Source organism: Camarhynchus parvulus, chromosome 4, assembly GCF_901933205.1.
Source record: "Camarhynchus parvulus chromosome 4, STF_HiC, whole genome shotgun sequence".
Lineage (NCBI taxonomy): Eukaryota > Metazoa > Chordata > Aves > Passeriformes > Thraupidae > Camarhynchus > Camarhynchus parvulus.
Window position 1 is genome coordinate 37,679,428 of NC_044574.1, and position 21,280 is coordinate 37,700,707.

General features: G+C 36.8%; 1 protein-coding gene across 4 annotated transcripts in view; it reads right to left on the reverse strand.

The window, feature by feature from the left end:
- Positions 1-225: 225 nt before the first annotated feature.
- The window catches only part of CLCN3 (chloride voltage-gated channel 3), a 60,329-nt gene continuing 39,274 nt past the window's right edge, over positions 226-21,280 (reverse strand). For 2 of the 4 annotated variants that reach the window (XM_030946815.1, XM_030946816.1), the window contains 10 exons: positions 20,281-20,468; positions 19,512-19,634; positions 17,999-18,205; positions 16,867-16,947; positions 15,273-15,818; positions 11,057-11,243; positions 9,369-9,767; positions 7,309-7,525; positions 4,918-4,993; positions 226-3,279 (listed from right to left, as the gene is read on the reverse strand). In XM_030946815.1, coding sequence (XP_030802675.1) covers positions 3,121-3,279; positions 4,918-4,993; positions 7,309-7,525; positions 9,369-9,767; positions 11,057-11,243; positions 15,273-15,818; positions 16,867-16,947; positions 17,999-18,205; positions 19,512-19,634; positions 20,281-20,468 — 2,183 coding nt within the window. In that variant the 3' untranslated portion in view covers positions 226-3,120. The remainder of the gene's footprint in view (positions 3,280-4,917; positions 4,994-7,308; positions 7,526-9,368; positions 9,768-11,056; positions 11,244-15,272; positions 15,819-16,866; positions 16,948-17,998; positions 18,206-19,511; positions 19,635-20,280; positions 20,469-21,280) is intronic. The other 2 variants (XM_030946817.1, XM_030946818.1) reach the window with 2 other exon arrangements.

A 21,280-nucleotide genomic window follows, 5' to 3' on the forward strand; every position in this document is an offset into this window, starting at 1 on the left:
ATAAAAGGATCATCCACTTTTAACTTTAAATAAAAAATATTTTAATTCTATACTTAGCTAGGCAATGCAAGTACTGCATCTCCTAAACGCCATTCTTTTTGACAAATCTTACTAGTTTTGTATGTAAAATTCCTAGCTGTTAATTTTCTCTCAGGGAAAATAAATGCAAATATCAAGACAAATCTTGTTTGTGAAAACAGTGAGAAAGTATGACAGAACAATAAATGGTCATACAGAAGTTTTTAATGCTTGATTAAATCATCACAGTAATGAGAATTTTTACTGTAATGATATGCAGTTCTACCACACTATTATAAATAAAAACATTAAGATCAATATTAAATACAGCTCTAGGCAACATCACAGATTAACAAAGAATGCATTCTTCATGAACCAGTATCTGAATGATTTAAAAAATAAAAAAATGCTGACACTTTCCCCCTCCCATCCACCACTTTTTTTTTTTTTAATTAGTAACTTGAGTAAGGCGCTGCAAGTGTCAGGTTAGAAATTTTTTGTTGCACAGCACAGGCACACATACTTCATTAACAGAACCTCTATTGCATGTTTACCAGAAGACATTTTAAATGTCAACAGGGAAAGCAGGTTAAGAGTAAACAGAGATGCACAATTTATGTGCAGCTCTGGGGATCCACACAGAAATGAAACACAGCAGGAGTGTGAACTGTATTTTGATTCAGACAGCAGTCTCTAGAATTAGGTGCAAGTTAATACAGTACACACAGCAGTTTAAATAACACCAGACAGGGCGGAGATTTCAAACTGATTTAAGGTGATTTTTGTATGTGTACTGAGTTTGTATTCTTCCACTATAGAAAAAAAAAGCAGACAACAGAAATCAGTGTCACAGACAACTTCCAGAGCTGCCTTCTGTAAATGGGCCAAATGCTGCTCTTTGTGAAGCTTCCTCTTCTTCAGGCTTATGTAATGTAACACAGCAAATTTTTAACAACTAACACTGACTTCACATGGAAGAGTACAGGTGGTTGTTGCCATGCTCCCATTTTTATTTAGCCCAATTCCCTGTTTCATTTCCAAACGTGTTTTTAATACAGGGCCTGATCACTGTGATTCCCCAGGCACATTTCACTTTCTACTGGTTCCAGTTGCTGCTGGAACTGAGATGATAAAATGCAGATGGCAGTTTTTTACTAAGAAAAATAAGTTCAAATTCAACAGTGCACTTACTTAAGCACAGCCATTTTTGTGCAACTCAGCCAAAAGTGCCAGAATTTTGGTTTGTGTTATTGTACTTAAGATAAAATCCTACTGAATACTTTGTGAATAAAGATGTTTGAGGTAACTGTGATGAATGCCTTAGAGATATTTAAGATTACGTTAGACTTTTAGTGTTTATATTCTTGCCATTTTTGCAGTCTTGTGAGCGTAATTGTTAAAAGAAAGAAATTTTATCCAACCTCATATTACAAAACACGATTTTTGTCAGCCAGAATTAATTTTTTTCCTTCCTAATTTAAGCTTACAGCATATTGTCATTTTTCTTCTGCATGCAGTTCTGGTGATCGTCTGATAAAATGAATACGAAACAAAACAATGTACTGTGAAGAAGTTAGGGGTCTGTCAGTTCACCTCCAAGTGTGTGTGTGTTGCTGCTGAATTTTAAAGTCCTGACAAAGTTTCAAGTACTGGATTCAATTCTGCCCTGCAGGTGTGAATACATATAATTTACACCTTTATATACTTGGGAGAAGAGTCAAAAGCAATCTAACAGTTGCTTTCTCCTATTACTTTTAAAACCCTGCAGGTTTGTTGTTTTTTTTAAACAAAACCCTACTATTACTGTTCCAGTTATCTGCCAGTAAAGAAAAAAGGAAATCCAAGGTAACGGCAGTGAAAGTTACATTTGAAAATGATCTTGCATGTATGTTGGATCATAAAGAAGCCATTTTCTTGAAACCCTTCATCTAGTTGTAAACATTTGCTAATCCTCCATTACTTGCAGAGGATTATGAATTATTCTATAAAATCACATTAAAAAGGTAATTAGTTATGTGAGATATTAACTGATTCATATTTAATAGATTTTTTAAATCCATACAAATATAAATAAAGAATGGTAAAACTTCAAGAAAAATAATATACATTTAGTGCAAATTATGAGTTACATTTCTTCCTACCATGTCAGCAGTGGAACGTCTTTTGTGGAGAAGAAAAAATAAAAATGACCATTCTCAAATTCTACAGGGGGGGAAAAGATCTCCGGTGTTGAAGCATGCATTTTTTTACCAGATACACGTATACAGAATTGTTCCAGCTCTTAAACTAGTAGAATAGCAGTATTTTTCCTTATACTGCACAACATTGGTATATATCATAGTGTGTTCAATAATACAAAAATTGCATAAGACCAGGTCACATCATTGATATTTTCTGCAGCAAAACCAGTGTTTTTCTTTAAAATACTGGTTTCACCTGGTTTTAGTTTCCTCATATCATGACAGCACACGGGTTGAAAGAAGTCTTGTGTGGTTCTTGGAAAGTATTACCTGTTCAACCTGGTTTTGTTGCAGTGCATCTGCACTGCCCCAAGCATTTAGTGATGTACGAACTTACACATTTAATGGCACAAGAAAAACCTCCCTTCTTGCGATCACACCTCAGTAACTCACAGTACATCTCAATATGAGAAACAACTGCTTCAAAAGGGCACACCAATTTTAAAGAGGCTTTGTTACGGCTCAGGAGAGAGAGAAATAAAGCTCTTCTGGAATGTAGAAAGGTGACGAGTAATAGTTAATACGTTTCATGAGTTAACACAACAGTTTTCAATGGTAAAAAGGGCAAGACCTTTCAGTGTCCACAAGATGGCTCAATTCAGAATGATCCCTCCAGAAACAGGGATTAATAACACATCTCTTCAATGCTGAAGTACCAGGCTGGGCTGGAGAACGGCACCGCTTTGCACGGCTCTCCCACTGCACTATCATGGCAGACCTGATGTCTCGGGACGCATCCAGTGCAGGACAGCAGCTCTCCCTTCCCACACTCCCATCAGCTCCCCCAGACTGACTCCTGATTGCCAGCAGCACTGTTACGTAAAAACCCAGCTCGTCTCTGATTTTAGAAGTTTTCCCCAGACTAAAGTGTTGTGCTATTCAACAAATGAACCTCCTCTTCCGTTTCCTCTCTCTCCTCAGCTATGGGTTTCAGTTGAACATTATGGAGGCGGGGTCTTGGTTTGCCGTCTGGGCCATATGACGGAGGATATCTTTTTTTGTTATAATGCCAAGGAGGCGCCTGAAAAGGATAAATGGAAGACTGATATTAATCCAAGCAGGAAAATAATGAAGTAGAACAAATCTGTAGCCAAGTCCTTTTTGTTGACAGGAATAGAGCAAAAGTAAACAGCCTGATTTTCTTATTTAAACAGAAACATTTTATTTATCAAAATGTTGAGGAACCACCAGTTTGATAAAACACAGCAATGCTGAGACGCTGTATCAAATGGTCTCTGACAGCTGTAGTCCATTTTAATGAAATACAAGTCATACAAGTAGAGCCCATTACAATTTTTATTTAACTTTTTGTTTCTACAAAAATCAAATTTTCATTAGCATATGCCAACAAAAAAGTAACAAAGAGGGACAAAGAAAAGAGAGGTATGAAAAAGAAATGACAGTGATCTCATTTCATAAGGGAGGCATGTTCCAACCTAGCCATCAAAAGTGATGTACTACTTGATGGCCCCAAATCAAACAAAGTCCCCTTCCCTCCTTTTTTAAACAAGAAGGATCCTTCCAGTCTGACACACTGGCTCAGATTGAATGTATTCATAGGAGCACACTGTACAGGCCATGAAACTTTTGTAAAATAAACAACAGTTAATTAGTTTTTGGAGTTCATGGCTTTAGAAAAATAAACTGTGAATAATAAAATTTTCATTTTCCAATTTAGATACGGTGCTCTTATGACAGGGTCTTTTAAAAGTGTAACTGCTAAACATCAAATAGAGTGAGACTGTCCAAAAGGATAATATCACAAGAGAAGCAAAGAGCAGAATGGATGAGCTGCTGCCCTTGTTATTCTGGTTAGTACATTTCAATTTGTCTTATTAAAGGACGCATGAAATACTTGTGAAATATTAGCATAAAATGAGAACATAATTAGCATGTTTTGCACATAAGCAGCTAAACATGGTGGGTATGTTTAGTAGACATGGAAGTAGCAACCCATGTCTAAATTAAGACAAAGTGTACCACCTATCTAAGGGGTTAGTTCACAACATCATGGTTAAAATCATATCTAGATTCTGAAGTCAACAGACTACATAGTGGCAGGCCACTTGGTGGCTAATATCACTGCACATTTTGTAAAGGATTACACTCACTGCTGTATGTAACAGTGGCAGAATCACACTTTACATAAAATCACAGAACTTTGCTAAAAAATATTTTCAAAAATTCATGTTAATAAAGGGGGATTACAGGGAAGATCTAATGATGCAATTAAAACATGCTTATCTCTTCTTCTCAAAAGATGTGATACTTTGCTATTTAACAGCTATTTAAAGCTGTCCAAATCAGAAAAAGAAATTGGCATATATGAAAATCTTAATTTGCATTAGGCAGGGAAAAAGTATTCCTAGCTGCTGGGGAATTCAAGAGATCAACCAGCTGAATGGATGTGATCTCATCAACACAAGTTATCACAAAGTTTACTGTTTACTTTCCTTTAATGTTGTGACTAACAGTATGCTCACATTTACAGCTTCTTTTCTACAAAAGGATTTTGCCCATGTTGTTTTATGTTTAATACAAATTTTCAGCATAAGATTTCATGGTTCAGACGATACCATAAAAGCCCTGAACAGTTCACAAGTTTCATGCTTCCTGACTTCTAATATGTCTAATTATGAGATCTGATATATCTAATCACCAAGGGTTCGACGTGCTGCTTTAGTTGCTCGAGATGCTCTAATATGTTCTTCTTTGTGATGATCCCCAAGACAATCCTGCAACAGATTATGTTATGCTAATAACTGTGTGAAATCAAATGAAAAAAAAATTCTAATCATAATGGAAAAGGATTAGAGCAAACTGAAAAAGAAGAAAAAAAAAAGAAATGGTTGCAGGAAAGCTAATGAGATAATTAAATGAGAATTTATTTGAAAGCCAGTACCCTTTCCCAGATTTTGCTTTTTTTCTTTTTTCTCCCAAAATGCTGAACAAAACTGGCTCTACAACCACCCCAGAGCAGTATGTTTCTTTAATCAGGTACACATCAGGGTAGCAAACTTCATCCCTTCACCCTAAATTCACATATTTTTGGGTTTTAGAAGTACTGAAACTAAAATCTACTTTGTATTTCCTTCGTTTAATAGTTATTTCTCCTCAGACATACAGATAATTATTGACATTTTAACAAGTCACAGAAGATGAACAAAGTAATAACTGTGTAAAGACATAGTAACTGAGGTTCAAAGCTGCCCTACAGAGCTGGGCTATCTGGTGGCCTTAGAAACAGACAGATTGAGACAAATTTCTTGTTCATGACAGGACAAATCAAGAGTAACTCCCTGGAATGGATATTCTGGTACAAATTTGGAGGAGTAAGGCTCAGTCTTCTCTCTGTCATCTGCACCAATTTCTGTACAATCCAGTCTGGACTGGAATCAGTATGTTGATGCAAGTCTTTAAACAGGTATATTCAGTTTGCAGGAAATCTGCCAGCGAAAATATAAAGTAGTGCTTGATGTCCACAAGGGTATATGCCATGGCTAAACACCACTAGTATGAGTATTTATGATCTGCTCTTCTTGTAATGGACAGTGTGCTTGTGGAATGTCACAAATTTGTAAACTGAAGTAGTATAAAATAAATATTAAAGCCATTCTTGCTACTTTATTATAAAATAGTTTAAAATTTATAGTAGAGCTTGACATAGTTTTGCACAATCAAGCTTTCTCTAGAGAAGATTTTAGCATCAATGTCAATGCTTGAGCACTCAACCACAACAGAAAGTATGAAAAAAAAAAATCATAGTAATTATTTTTCAGTGAAGTTCTATTGATTCCAATTTCCCTCCCCAAACAAGAATAATTACATGCCCAAACTAACTTCTAAGTGTCAGATCATTATGTCCTTTAGAAAGGCTTCTGGAAACACTACTTGCCATTCCACACAGAGATGCATTGAGGAAAAAACAAAACGAAACAAAACAAAAAAACAGAAAGGAGAACATTTAAATAAATTTGTTTTAAAATACATCTGAAAAAAACCCCGAACCTGGAAACGAATTAAATATTTAAATATTTGCTACATACAGCAGCAGGCCTTTTGCCCACAGAAAAACTAAGAAAGTCCCAGTCATTTCAGATTTCTTGTCCCAAGGACACTGATCAATCCTAAACATGTGAATAAGCAGACAACATTTCACTCCCTGTGTGCCTTAAAAGACATGCCAAAGGGAAAGCAAGATACTATGGTAGGAGCTTTGATGTTGCATGTCAAGTGTTTAATGCAAGAGATACAGAAAAGCAGAATGTTAAAGGAACAGCTGCACAGAAAAAGATCATGTAAAAAAAAACAAGGAGCAGTTTAGATAAGAGGCAATTACAATGAACATTTAGTTTTCATGCTGGAGGCTGATTTATTTAGTACATAATCACAGGACAACTCCCAACAGTCTCATTTACTAACATTCTAAATCTTAAAACTACTTTCCTGAAATATTTTGAATTGTAGAAACAAAAGTTGCAGATTGAAGTTCCAGAACTAGCAGCAGTTTAGTTGTTAGTATTCCAAAAATCAAAAAGCTTGCTGGTAATCGCCATCACTAGACTCCAGAAGAAGAGATACTGGCTAGATCATTTTCTGCTTTACTCTTTATGAACCCAGTATTTGTAGATGTTCAGGAACTGCTGATACAGTGCATGTTGCCAGAACATAGATAATAACCAGGAAATACAGGCCTTAGACTCTGCAGAGCACAAGACTAAATTTCTGCAAGACAAGTTGTGTCTCCTCCACAAGCAAGCTGCACAGACCAAGCTTGCTGAATGGCAGTAAATTTTTAACAGAACATCATAAAATGACTGAAATCATCTGCCTGCTTACCTGGAATACAAGGAAGGCATAAGAATTTCAGAGAGGTGCTATACCACAGCACATTCTTAATGAACAGCTGGGGTCCTCAGTTGCAATACCAAACCTACCATGGGTTCAAATACAATGATCCTGGCGTATATCCTGGTTCAAATACTCTGATCCTGGAAGTGAAAATTACTGTATCTAAAAAAATGCACAGCATTGCTGCCACTTTACTCACCCATTGTGTGTTACAAGGCACTGCCTCAGACCCAGCTTCCGGAAAATATCCACCACTATTTCCATTGGTGTGTGGTCTGTCACGGTGAAAGGGCTCATATCAAGGATGCTTCGGAGCTTCAAAGGTCGAGGGCTTTCTGCTGGAAGCGATGGGGTATGCTGGGCAAAACACACCCTGGAACTGCCAACAATCCCCTCCTGCTTCTTTCTAGCACTTTCTTTAAGAAAGACAGGGAAGGGGGAAAAACAGCAGAGGAAGAGGAATTTATATTCTTGGAGTAAGATGTTAATACAGACATACAGCTCAATCAACACTACCAGGCTCTCGCATATATTTCCACAGCCACTGCTTTATCCCGAGGAAGTGGTTGTGCAAAAATCACAAAAGCCATTTGCCATTCAGCTTTAGTCATTATTCAACTAATTGTCTCACTCAAGTAAGTAACTTTTATTTACTATAAAGAGGTGGAAAGGCTAAAAAAAGAACTACTCAGCTCCTGAAGAAACTGCCAAGGAAAAGTCAGTCTCAATTGACAGCCCCCTGAACTTTGTCCTCATACCCAACTTAAACCTCCCTCAGTACAACTTCAGGCCATTCCCTCAGGTCTTATCAGTGGGCATCACAGAGCAGAGATCAGTGCCTGCCCCTCCCCTTCCCCTCATGAGGAAGTTGCAGACTGCAATGAGGTCTCCCCTCAGTCTCCTCCAGACTGAACAGACCCAGTGACTTCAGCCACTTCTCATATGGCTTCCCCTCAAGGCCCTTCACCATCCTTGTGACTCTCCTTTGGATGATCTCTAATGGCTTTATAACCCTCTGATAATCTGGCACCAAAATTTGCACACAGGACTTGAGGTGAGGCTGTCCCAGAGCAGAGCAGGACAATCCCCTCCCTTGCCTGGCTGGGGATGCTGTGCCTGATGCACCCCAGGACACACCTGGCCCTCCTGGCTGCCAGGGCACAGTGACTCTTAAGACAGACACAACCCAAGACTAAGCAACTATCACTGTATAATCTCAGCAGTTGAAATGAGTCTTGCCTGTGAAAGCATTTTCTAAGATAAATGTTCTGCTTTTCCCCCATTTACTCAAGTAAATGCAAACTTTAACTAGTATGGTGTTGGTAATAATATCGAAGTTTTGTACACTCATATACATCCTATGTAATGTAATACCATGGTATACACAGTAGTAAAACCACAGGCAAAAATCTGACTGAAGTAAACAGTGTTATGTTCAAAAAACATGTTTTAAAAAAGTTTCTGGAGACTTCTGTCCCTTTCTCAAGTGTCTTTGTTTAAGAGACATGTATATATAAAAAAAGTCGTTTAAGATGCAACTTGCATCACTTATTTCATGCACTAAATGTTACAGTTTTGTAACATTTTCTTACATAACACTGTGTTTCCTCCTTTGGTTATGATAGTAGCCTCAAAATCCACAGAATTTTTCTTGCCAGTGCACAAAGCATTATCACAAGTATCACACAAGCACTAATAATATTCATCCAGAAAGAGATGTTCCAAACAGGGCTTGTGTGCTCAAGTGCCCAGGGACTAATTTCCCCTTACACAAACAGATTGAAAAACATAAACCTAAAATAATTAATATTGCACTTATCTCTCCATAATACAACCCTGGTTGTTATAACAAAAGTAAAAAACACACTGTTAGAAAGAAATAGGATATACATTTAAAAATTACTTGGACAGTAATTTTCACAGAATACTGATGGTCAAAATGAGAATTACTCAATTCTGAAGAATGTTACTATAGCATTACTCAAGGAAATGGGATACTATCAAAAGCCTCAAAAAACTGAAAAATACCAGATTAGATAATGTTTTGTCCTATTTGAGTATGACAACTTTTGTTTTTACAAGAGACAAAGAGATGAGGATTATCTTCATTTCAGAGCCTGCTACTGAAGATATATTATCATATAGTTAAATCAACCTGAAGTCTAAAAACATACAGAGTAAAATTCTATTTTAAATATAAAATAATATAAACCAATTTAAATTGGTGTATATAATAATGCAATATTGAAAGTTAATTACCTATTGCAATAGTTAAATCTCTTCTTAGAGCAAACCCCACAAGTCTCTGCGATTCCTTTGACATAATAACAGGAAAACCATTGTAGCTGGTTTCGTTGATCAAGGTTTCTATGTCTTCGACAGTCATATTGTCCTGGGTCAGAACTGCTAAAGGGGGGTCGCTCCTCCGAGGCCTCATCACATCAGCTGCCAGTGTTGTGTGAGTGAATTCTTCCTTTGCATCCAAGAAAGGATACCCATTCAGTCGGATGTGTGCTTCATAGATGCCTTCCCTACCAAAGGCATCTCCTACCCACTTACTGGTCATCACTGCGGCCATTAGGGGCACAATATATTCCAGCCCTCCTGTTAGCTCAAAGACAATAACTACCAGGGACACAGTCATCCTTGTCACACCACCTGCAAGGAAAATGATAGCCAGTAACATCTGAGTATCAGATAACAACGATTGTAGAATTTTGTGCCTTCCTGTTGAGACCTACAAACATAACTTTGACAAGAAAGGTCATCTGACAAACATCCTTCTGCATAATACCAACAGAAGCAGACAGAGAAAATTAACACAGAACTTCAAGAAGTGAAAAAGAGAGTTTTAGGGAAAATTCATAGAAAGGGAGGTAATAATGGGAACTGGAAAATATGTACAGTTATTTAATGTAAGCTAAGAATAAAACTGTGTATATCTCCATACCACATCAGGGTTAAAAGTACTGTGAAATGCAAGGAAATCCAGTGATGTAAGAATCTGAAAAAAGAATGGAACTAATGCAAAGATGTCATAGATAGCAAACCAACAGCTATGTTGTCCAAAGGATTAGGAATTTAATGCTGTTGCTTAATCATAAAAGCTGAACAGAATTATAAGCTGATGAAAAGAAATCTCTTTCTTGGATAAGAGAAGACATGGATTATACTTCTCTTTTGTTATTATATAAAATAATTTTTTTCTGCTAAGACTTCTGATGCTATATCTTCATTTAATAAAAGAATATAAACTGTCTTTCAGTACAATCAAGAGTGATTCAATTTGCACTATTAAAAACCAGAACAACCTCTCCAAAACCTAAATTTGTATCACTAGTTTGATTGCCCAAACATAATTTTCCTTAAAGAAAAGTTCTACTTCTTGCAGAATCTGTCCTAACAGTTTTTAAGTTTAATTTCTAAGGCCACCAAGTTATAAATGAGGACAAGTTTAGGTCCCCAATTTAAGACTCTTTCCATAAAGCTGATTTTCAACAATTAGACTTGATAAAAATACCTTACACACTTCTAAAACTTTTGTTTGGAAAATGAATTTCAAGAACAATTTTTTGCAATTCATGTAGATGTCGCAGCTGATCACACCACTTCCTTCTAATAATTTTAACTGTACTTGACACTGTAAATGCTCTACTTCATACATTTCAAGGAACTGATTTCTCTGACCAATGTAGTGATGACATCTCTTGATACCAAAAAGAGAAAGCAAACACTACTAAAATTTTCCTATTTCTCATAAATTTAGATTTCACATTATTTCTCAGATCACAAGGATTTGAGGGTCTTGTGTGCGAAAGTATTATTCTGGAAGGAAGACCCTATAAACAGGTGTTCCAAAACTGCACAAGTTTATGTTTCCTTTCATTTTTTAATAATTATTTTGCTATATGAAGAAACCAGATACTTATTTGTTATATTTTGTTTACCTAAGCATGCAGCAGCACCAACCATGGCATAAAGACCAGGTGTAATACAGTCAGCTCCAACTTCACACCACTCCTTGAAAATGAACCAGTCATGATGGTAGTAAGCCAGCTGCTCCACTGCAATTCCTACAATCCTTCCTGCTATTGCTCCAATTGCCATACTAGGTATGAACAACCCAGATGGAACCTGCAACAAAAACAGAACTGTTGTCATGCTGCTGGGAACATATCTGACACATGACTTAAAAAGTGATTTTCTGTATTTTTTTTTCTGAAAGGGATGCAAATACTCAATCTGTCAGGTTAAAACCATGTTAGGTGACCTTGGAAGGTTAGTAGACAGAATTCTATTGATACCTCTGATTGACCTGATTAGGAGAAATCATTTTATGAGCACGTTTGTTTATATCTTACTGTGTTTAAGAGAAAATCTACCACCAATACAGGACCAAGAACTAGACTCAGTGCCAACAGCACAATTCTCTACCACGTGCATGTCCAGTGTGAGCTGTGCTAATCATACAGGAAAGAGTTCCTTATCATTTCCTGTCTCCCTTACTCCTTCATGTTCCTCAGAGTCAGCATTCACTTACTAAACAGGACTGCCTTCCTAAACTGCTTCCTGACACTGCTATAAATTAACTAAACAGGTGAGTTTTAAAAGAGACTTTTCATTATTATTGCTGTTTCCTGTAGAAATGAGTGTATATAGAATGCTAAAACCACCAAGAGAGAAAAAGGCAAGATAATCCCCACCGCAAAAAGTAGGTAACACAATAGGTTAAAGAAGAAAGAAACTCCTGTTGTCAGTTTAGTTACTTAAAATGTTTTTCTGCTACTAACTAAAGCTTTGTCACACAACCATAGCTTAGTAAAATATTAGTGCAAACTTTCTTTTATCAGCAGTTTCATATAAAGAAACAGTTGTGTATCTTTTCTTCTCCTTACAAAGCCAATATTTCCAAAAAACATACTGGTACCTAAATGTCTCATTAAACTGTAAATGCCTGCTGCTTCTCCTCACAGTAGTTGTTAACATCAAGATATTTTATATTGTGACTGAGGTACAGATGTGACTACAAAAAAGGAGCAGAATTTTTACTTCGTCTAAATGCATCTCATCACATCCTGCTGAAATAACTTAATTAAATATTGCATTCCTGCTTTAACAGGACACATCGTGTAATTTTTCTTGTACTGTACAGCTGTGAAATTTAAGTATTGTGGAACTCCAAACTGTAGATTTTTGCTGTGGTATACAATAGCTGGTGCAGAAATGTATTTCAAAATTGTTGTTGTTGTTAGTATTATTATATTTTGCCTGTATTTATGGTTGCAAAGATTTCTAACAACAAACCAAGGAAAAGCAAACATAGCTTATAATTATTATTACTTTATATTTTGTCTATATTTGTGGTTGCAAAGATGATTTCTAAACAACAAACCAAGGGAAAACAAACTTTGTGTTAGACAGTCAGCAGCATGGGTTTTGAGAAAAAGTTTAATAATCCTTAATTCCTACACTGAATGACCTAATATTTCAGTGTTTACAGAGATAATATTCAATGCTATCATTTTAGTCTAGTATTCAAATTGTGCACTTATACCACTACTGTTATTTCCCACATTAATTATGCATCTAAGCCCTTTCCTAACTGCTAAAATATTTTTTTTTCCTGAGTGAAATTCTTTCTTGGTGAACAGTAAAACAGTACCCTGAAAAATCCCATATTTCCAATATAAAAGTAACTAAATAAACTATTGAAACCGCCTCAGATCCCACTGCACTAGCAGTATGCAATAGAAATTCAGTCTTCATGTGGAAATTGCATCCAAATTATTTCTGGCCCTTTGATAATATAACTTTTTATGCACTAGCTCCTTCTCTTCTTTCCATTAGACGTGGATAATGGTTACAAGTCTAACTGTAATTATGATTTTAGAGGTCCATTTGTTTGCATAAGCCTGTGAATCATAAATCACAAAGGGGACAGGAATCTTCCCAGAGAAGTAACAAGGGAAAAAAGCTAAGTTTTTCCTCTTCTCAGCTTTCTTCTCTGAGGCAAGCTCAAATTACACTCCAGAGGAAAAGATTTGTTCTGTGGCACATGTGTCATCTTTGGAAGAAGCAAGGATTAGGATATGGCTACAACTTTCCACTTCTTTGGTAGTGCAGCTGTGTACCAGTCATGTTCTGAGGCAAAACTGTTTCCACATGTTAATCAGCATTTAGACACAGTAATGAGTCTACTGATAATAAGCAGTACAGTATAGGTACAAAAGCATGAAAGAAAAAACAAAACAAAACAAAACATGCCAAACCCCTGCCATATCAGCCTCCTGGAAATGCATGTCCACAGCAGTACTAGCAGCAGGAATCACTTTGCCCCACTGGCAGCAGCTGGGTAGCTTTGCTCACCTCACAGGAAAGCAGTTCCTATGGGGAAGATGTGTGTTTGCAGATGGCTACAGCTCCAGGAACAGACCTGGAGAGCCCAGAGGATCCTTTACAATTATTTAAATGACAGTGTAATATTATTTTTTCTCTTTTTTTCTTCTAGTTTGAAGAAATAGAAGAAATAGAAGCTTATTTTATAGAGATGAAGCCTAAAGCAAATAAATATCATTAAAGTAACATCCTCTTCTCCAGATCCTGGCTGACATTCTAACTAACCACATGCTTTAACGCTTCCAAGAAATTAATGTAGCACAGCTCCATCAATGACAGCAACATGACTCCTTGCCTATTGGCAAAGCAATAAATATACTGTCACAACTTCACAAAAATATTTCCACATGCTGAAATTCTGAGAAAATGAACCAAACTCAAATGAAGTATAAGCTCTCCCCTTCTGTAAACCAGTGATTTCCATCTAGTATGCATGTGACCTTGTGGTGACAACCCATGTGAAAGAGCCACATGCACATAAACATGTGAATGGTAAAGTAATGTCCCAGATATAAATGAAACCCGGTAAGTGAATACAAAACTAAACAACAGACTGAAGTGGTCACATCACACAACAATGCCTGAATTATGGATCTAAGGAAGACTAGCTTTTGAAACACACACTCTTAAGATTCCTCTCACCCACCAACCAACACATAGAACATAACTTCAAATAACAACCTGCAACATCTTCTAAAATATCGAAACATGAGAAACACAACATGATGTTATTGTTCTGTCAGTTACAGAATAGTTGAGATTGAAGATGACTGCCCCAGACTGTCTGCCCCTGCTCAAGCAGGGTCACCCTCAGCAGGTTGCTCAGGCTTGCAACTAGTCAACATCTGAGTACTTCCAAGGCTGTTTTATGCACAGCAAATTCCAATGATCAAACACCCTTACAGAAAGGAAGTGTTTTCTTATGTATGCTGTTACATGGAACAGCAACTTACACTGAAAAGTTAAGGCAAATTGAAACACAAATCTTGCTTAGTGAACATTCTACAGGAAGCTTTCATTAAGACACATTTGATTTTGATGTACTTGCAAAGAAAAAATGAAGAGAGCCTGACAAGACAGAAAATTATGAAGGCATGACAGTTAGACATCATAACTCAGAAAACAGCCACAGACTGGGGAGAAGCTGAAGCCACCTTCAAAACAGATCTATGAAACAACTGGGAAAAAACAAAAATTATGCTGCATGTAATGGAGATGAAATTTCCATTACAGTCACATGAACAAAGCCCACTTTCTCATCACAGGATGCAGTACTGAAAAATAGAGCAGAAGAAACCATCACTGTCTCCTTTTAACATCTGTAGTAATTAAGATTTATGTGAACAATGAGGAGAGTGGATATAAGAATTACCACCAATGAGTAGTGTAAAGGGTACAGTCTGCTCTTCTTCCAAGTAACAGGAAGATTAGGGAATCTGAGTGGTTATGCTCAAACTTTGCTCTTGGAAATTTTAGAATCATCCCTTATTGCTGAATCAGGCTCATACAAACAGACATCCATCCACACAGGGCTCCCTACAGCATTTAGGACATTTCTATTCAGCTGAACAAAGGGCTATTCTGAATTTAATTAAAGTTATTACTGTTTGCAACAGGACTTGCTTGTTAATCAAAAGTAAAAAGACCTTTTTTAAAAAGAAACAACATGAAAAAGAAATAAAGCTTCAAGCTTCGAGAGATGGGAAATGAGAAAGGCAATAATTAAATGATCACAGCAGATAAGAGAGCTACTGCATTTACACTTACCTTGATACCAAAAGTGAAGACTGTCATGATAATTTTAAATATGAGTGCTAAACACAACTGCCATATGGCTGAATAGACTCCAGTGCCTGCTGGGCGGTCAGGAATATCGTCTACAATTTTGCTTGCGTTCATATCATTTCTGTAGTCACACAGCGAGGAGGATTCCAATGGCCCACAGTCTGTGAAGAGCTCCTTAATAAGCTCACTGGTGTTTAGCCTTGTATATGGATTAGGAAATGCAATCACAGCTGTTATTGCTGCAACAATAATAACCTCCAGAACAGGATACTTCCCGAATTTTGTAGATTTGCGTCGACGACACCATGCAATATTTGCTCGGATGAAAAATGCTCCCCAGAGCCCACCAAATACTCCCAGAAGAATAAAAGGAAGCAGTTCAAAAAGGTACCAAGGAGTGTGATATTCCACATAAAAAAGGACTAGGCGGCTATTACCAAAAGGATTGATGGACCTTAGAACAAATGCAGCTACTAAAGCAGCAAAAAACGATCTCCATAAAGTTTTCAGTGGGAAATAGTAACTGACCTGCAAAAGACAATACATGAGAATTATTAGTGATTCAATTAAAGACCTGGAATGTCAGGCTTCTGCATGTGTTAGAATACTGCTGCTCACATGGTATAAGCTAAAAAAGCTGCTCTGCTTTGTGTCTCTTACTAGCCTTCCGAGAACCAGTGTGCACTAGGCTGTACTCTCAGATTTCCTGCTAATATTTTCATCTCCTTTCAACCTCTACTGAAAGGTTTATCAGAGATCTGTTATTTTTAAGATGTATGATTAAAACTAACAAAAAAAAATTAAAAAGCCTCAAAACAGAAAATGCAATTTCATTTTTCAGCCCCACATAGCCTGATTTGAATTTTAAGACAGTTTTCTTCTTCATTTTCTGGCAACAGAGGAAGTCCTCAAAATACCCTAACAACATAACAAAATTACACATGAAAGAAATATCTTCCCTATTTTTCAGTTCAGAGATTTTTAGGGCTTTAATTGTCTTTAAAAATACCAATGATAGAAATAACATTCTTACATATTTTTAAAATTACTATTAAAACTAATTTAGCATAAAACATTTTTTTGAGAAGAGAATTTGCTTGCTTTGGAGATAAGTTTTATAGTATATTTGCCCTTTTAATAATTATCCTATTTTTGTTAATTATCATATAATTGTGTTTAGTGTCTGAAGCTTTAAGTATTGGTTAAAAGCTTGCTTTACAAAACTGTCCAGTAAGTCTTGAAAGCCTTTTTCAAAAATTAGGAGCCCTAAATTTTTTTTCCAGAATAAACTCCTAGACTGAAAAGCTGCTGCGTCTCTACCTGTATGTAAACTGTAGTTATTAACAGACTAGACCCCTTTCCAGAATAAAATAAGTGAGAATAAAGTAAGGCTGACATTCATTTAAAAAAAATATATCTTCAGGAGTTTGCTGGTAACAGGACTCCTGGTTTTGAAATATAGGTCAAAAAATAATTTCCTTCGTAGGAGAGACTCCATAGCTCAAAGGAGTCTGAAATTATTTAAAGTAAGAGATTTTTTAAAACATTTATTCTTCAATGCCATCTCTTGACATACCTCCTCCAGACTGAAAAGGACTCCACCAATTGGGGCACCAAAGGCTACAGAAACTCCTGCTGCTGAGGCAGCTGACAACACCTGGAAAACAATAAAGGTGAAGGGTTTGTCACAGTCTATGTTGTAAACATGAACAACAAAATCTCACTATAGCTATAAGCCAAGTTTGCTGATGATAGAGCAGAGCAGATGCATGGCAGAGCAGATCTTCACCCTGCAGCCCTGGCAAGCTCCTGGCAAGCTCCTGGCAAGAGCCATGGCCTGTGAAAAGGAGCCCAAGCAGGAGCAGGTTTCTTGCAAGCACTGCGGCCGGTGGGTGAACCAGGCTGGGCAGTCCTGAATGGCTGTACCCTGTGGAAAGGAGCCATGCTGAAGATATTTGTGAAGGACTGTCTCCCATAGGTGGGGGCCCACATTGGAGCAGAGAAAGAGTATCAAGAGGAAGGAGCAGCAGAGACACAGTATCCCCTTGTGCCACTTTGGGACAGAAGAGTTAGGAGTGAAACTGAGCCTTTCAAGAAGGGACAGTGGGGGCAAGATACATTTAGTTTTGTTTTCATTTCTCGCTAGTCTACTGTTGGCAGACAAGTAACTTTCCTCAGGTCTGGTCTGCAATGGTAACTGGTGAGGAATCTCCCAGTCCTCGTCTTCACCTCTGAGCTTTTTGTCTTACTCTCTCCTGCTGTCCTGCCAACACAGAGGGGTGAGAGAACTGCTTGGCCAGCACCAAGTCTAAGCCACCACACTCTCCTTAACAACAGTGAACTGAACCAGGGCACAAAACACTGCTGTCACCAGGAACACTTTGTTCATGGGTTCAGAGTACTCTGCTGTCCTCACCACTGAAGACACCCATCAATTACCAAGGTTTAGAGACAAGCACAGACAGAATTTAAATAAAACCAAATGGTCTCTGAAGGGGAGACCATTCTGGAGTGGAGACCAAACTGACTCTGCCATAGAAATTATTTACCTGTCAGAATGCCGGGGATAATACATTGTTTTTAACATAATAAATAACAACTGATAATCACTAAACACTGTCCAAGAGAACAAAGATTATCTTTTAAACAAATCAGTGTAAATGCACCACTATTCAATACATTCTAGAAACACTTTTTCAAGAACTTACCTCTCTTTTTTTAGCTTCATTTGTACTGTATTTTGGAAAGAGGTAGGAAAAAATATTCCCACAGCAGCAGGCAACATGCACCAAAGGACCCTCTTTTCCTAAACTTAAACCTGATGCAACAGCCAAGACTAAAGTAATTGTTTTTATCATCAAAGTCCACTTCCCCAAGTAACCTCTGATGATGAAGCCGCTCAAAATAGTTTTTATCTGGAAGAAATAAAAAACTGTATCTGTTACTGCATTCTTCAATTTTCAGAAAATAATTCATCCTTTAATTTTAAGCTGCAGAACTTCAAAGCCAGCCGTTTCAAATTACTAACTTTGTCACACTTCAAAACATGTATCATTCAGATTGCCACACTAGGTCTATCTGCTTGCCAGAAGTTCTTCATTTGCAACTTACTCTAAAACACTGGGTAATAACATACAACTACAGTATCAATTACACTTAGGAGAAAATGAACCTCCAGCAGATTAATTTTCTAAAACTTGATTAATCAGTTTGTGATGTAAATTATGTAAAAAGGCAGAAAAGTTCTAAAGGAAAAATAAATCTGCAAAAACCATACTCAAGATCAATCTATTGTAGCAATATTCCAACTTGCACCAACATCACCTATTTTCCTATTTTACCATCACTACATAAAAATCAACAGTAGATTTCTTCACATAAAGATGAAAAAGATCAGCCTATGTCCACCAGAAAAATCTGTCACTTGCCAAAGGTATTACTGTGCTTAAAAATGCTATATTATAAGCCTGGAAAATATGCCCATGCAGAGTAAATAATATACAGCTACCATATAACAACATGTCCATAAATAGGACGCACATTAAACAGTGGGCAGCTGTGTCTAGAAAGTAAAGACAGCTAGATTTGAAAACCAATTTAAGATGAAATTATTTCTGGAATAATGGCACAGAACTGCTCCAGGCTTAAACAGAGGTGGATAAAAAATATTTACAGAAAAACTGAAGAAGTGAGACTGACCAGATTGATTTGACTTTGGATTTTTCTCTCCCATTCTGCGGATAGTAGCAGACAGCAATTGTAAACAGTGAGTTTTTGAGGATACTACACATTTCACATTGTGACTGCTCATTGGTTTGTGCTAGTTAAGGCTGCTAAAGGTATTGCAACAAAAGATGGATTGCTCTATCAAACGACCAAAATTGTGTCAATGAATCACTGCTCTCTCATCACCATAGGGAGCGTGTAGACAAGGGGAGGTTTAGAAATCATTCTTCAGAAGTATACTAATCCAAATGCTTCCTTAAAAAGTGGTCCCAACAGAAGCAAAATCTATTAACCCAGGCGATTCTTTTAAGTTTGGGGTATTTTCTCAGAAACAATTAGCAAAATTACCATGTTTTCAGTTTGAATACTTGTATTAATATATTTCTTCAAAGACACAGGGTGCTTCCTCTTGCCTTTCCCCTGACCCACTAAGGCAGCAGTAATCTACACATTAATATGAAACACCTATAATATATATATATAGTTAGACCTCACCTCAGGTATCCCGGAGCCACAGGCATACGGAGCAAATACCTTCACCAGAGAAACTGCTAAGAAGGCAAAGCTCAAAGCCCAGAAAATGTACATGATGTAGTTCATTATGTACGAACCTGGACCCTAAAAGCAAAAACAAAAAGTCAGAAAATAGGTTTGACATAAGGGCAAAATCACTACTTAAAATAATCCAGAAGTACTTCTGCTGCAAGTACATAAATACACATATTTTAAGGCACAGTAATTATTGCCAAGAGAGAGTTTTGTTTGAAAAGCATGAAGCCATGACACTTGCACATTAGCACAGACTTATAAAAGGCAGAAAGTGTTCTAACACCTCCTCTTAAAAAGAAAAAATAAACATTGAACAGGTATATTTTTAATAGCTAATAGCTGCTAAAATCTAGTGAATATTGAGTAAATCTTCCTTATTTAAAAAAATGTGATAGAAAAAATCAAGTAAATCTATTCTTAGTTATCAGAGAATACCTAATGGGTTTAATTTACATACAGCTATGATCAAGAATAGAAATTCTTGTGTTATCAACAGCTCTATATTCTCATAACTTCCTTACATTTGCAATACTCCAAGCTTCCTTGCAATTCATGAAATACACATTTATTACACTATAATCTAGTAATCAATTCAAATGCTGAAAAATGGCACAGACAGTACAACCCAAATTCATGTTTAGAATCCTAACTTTAAGACCAGTATTTTTTCCCTATTCAGCCAAGCTGTGGAACAAGACCATCAAAGAATACTCACTTCTGCTTGCCCGATTATTAGCTCTGCCCATGTTTTCCACTGTGGACATTTATCTCTCTCTTCAAATGTGGTCTCATTTGAACCCCAACAACACTGCTCATGGTTAAACCACAAAGCACTAAGGCAAATGCCTTCCTTCAAGTCAGTCATCCAGTCAGCAGCTATGTCAATTAATCCTGCCAATGCCCCTGTTGTAGAAACAGTTTTGTATTAATGTTCTGGTAAACAGAAAAAACACACACAGCTAAAATGAAGGAATGTGCTCGTATTAACTGAAGTATTAGGTATTAACTTAATTAAATGAACATTTAATATACTACTGATTTCGAGGCTTATATCCTGGTTTCTGTTATGGTAAGACTAATATTTGCTGAAGAATTAAGTACCTTGTATATTTCCCAAGTTAAATGAGATTTTTTTTTGCCTTTTTTTTTCCCCTATACCACAGTTCTCCACTGAAACCAAGGAGTTAAGAGTAAAAAGTGAAGTGTTACTTTTTTGTGATGAAGCAGTTTATACAGCATCAAGCCTGCTGGAAAGAGACGGGATTCACCTGTCTAAAAGGTGGAAAAGGATTCTAGCCCATGTGTTGGCAAGTCAAAAGCAGTACTTCAGTAGAACAGAATTTCAACCAAATTATTAAAACAGGTAAACATAAGATCTCCTTGTGACTGAACTCAAGGTTGTACCTTTTAAGATCCACTAGACATACAAGAGAAGGCATCTGAGACTGAAAAACCTACCAGTGTGCAAGACCAGAATTTGCTCACTTTGTTACTCAGAAACAGAATAAAGGAGTTTTAATAAACAGCAGCTTAAGGGGTTGAAAACACTACACTGCATGTTCCCACTGAAATTATCATAAACAATTTCCAGTGATTATACACTCCTGGTTTGTGCATCCAGAAGTATATAAACATGCTACAAACTTTGCATATATATTAATTTATATGTGATTTGTGAAAGTGATTATGTATATACCTAAGCAGTAATTATACTG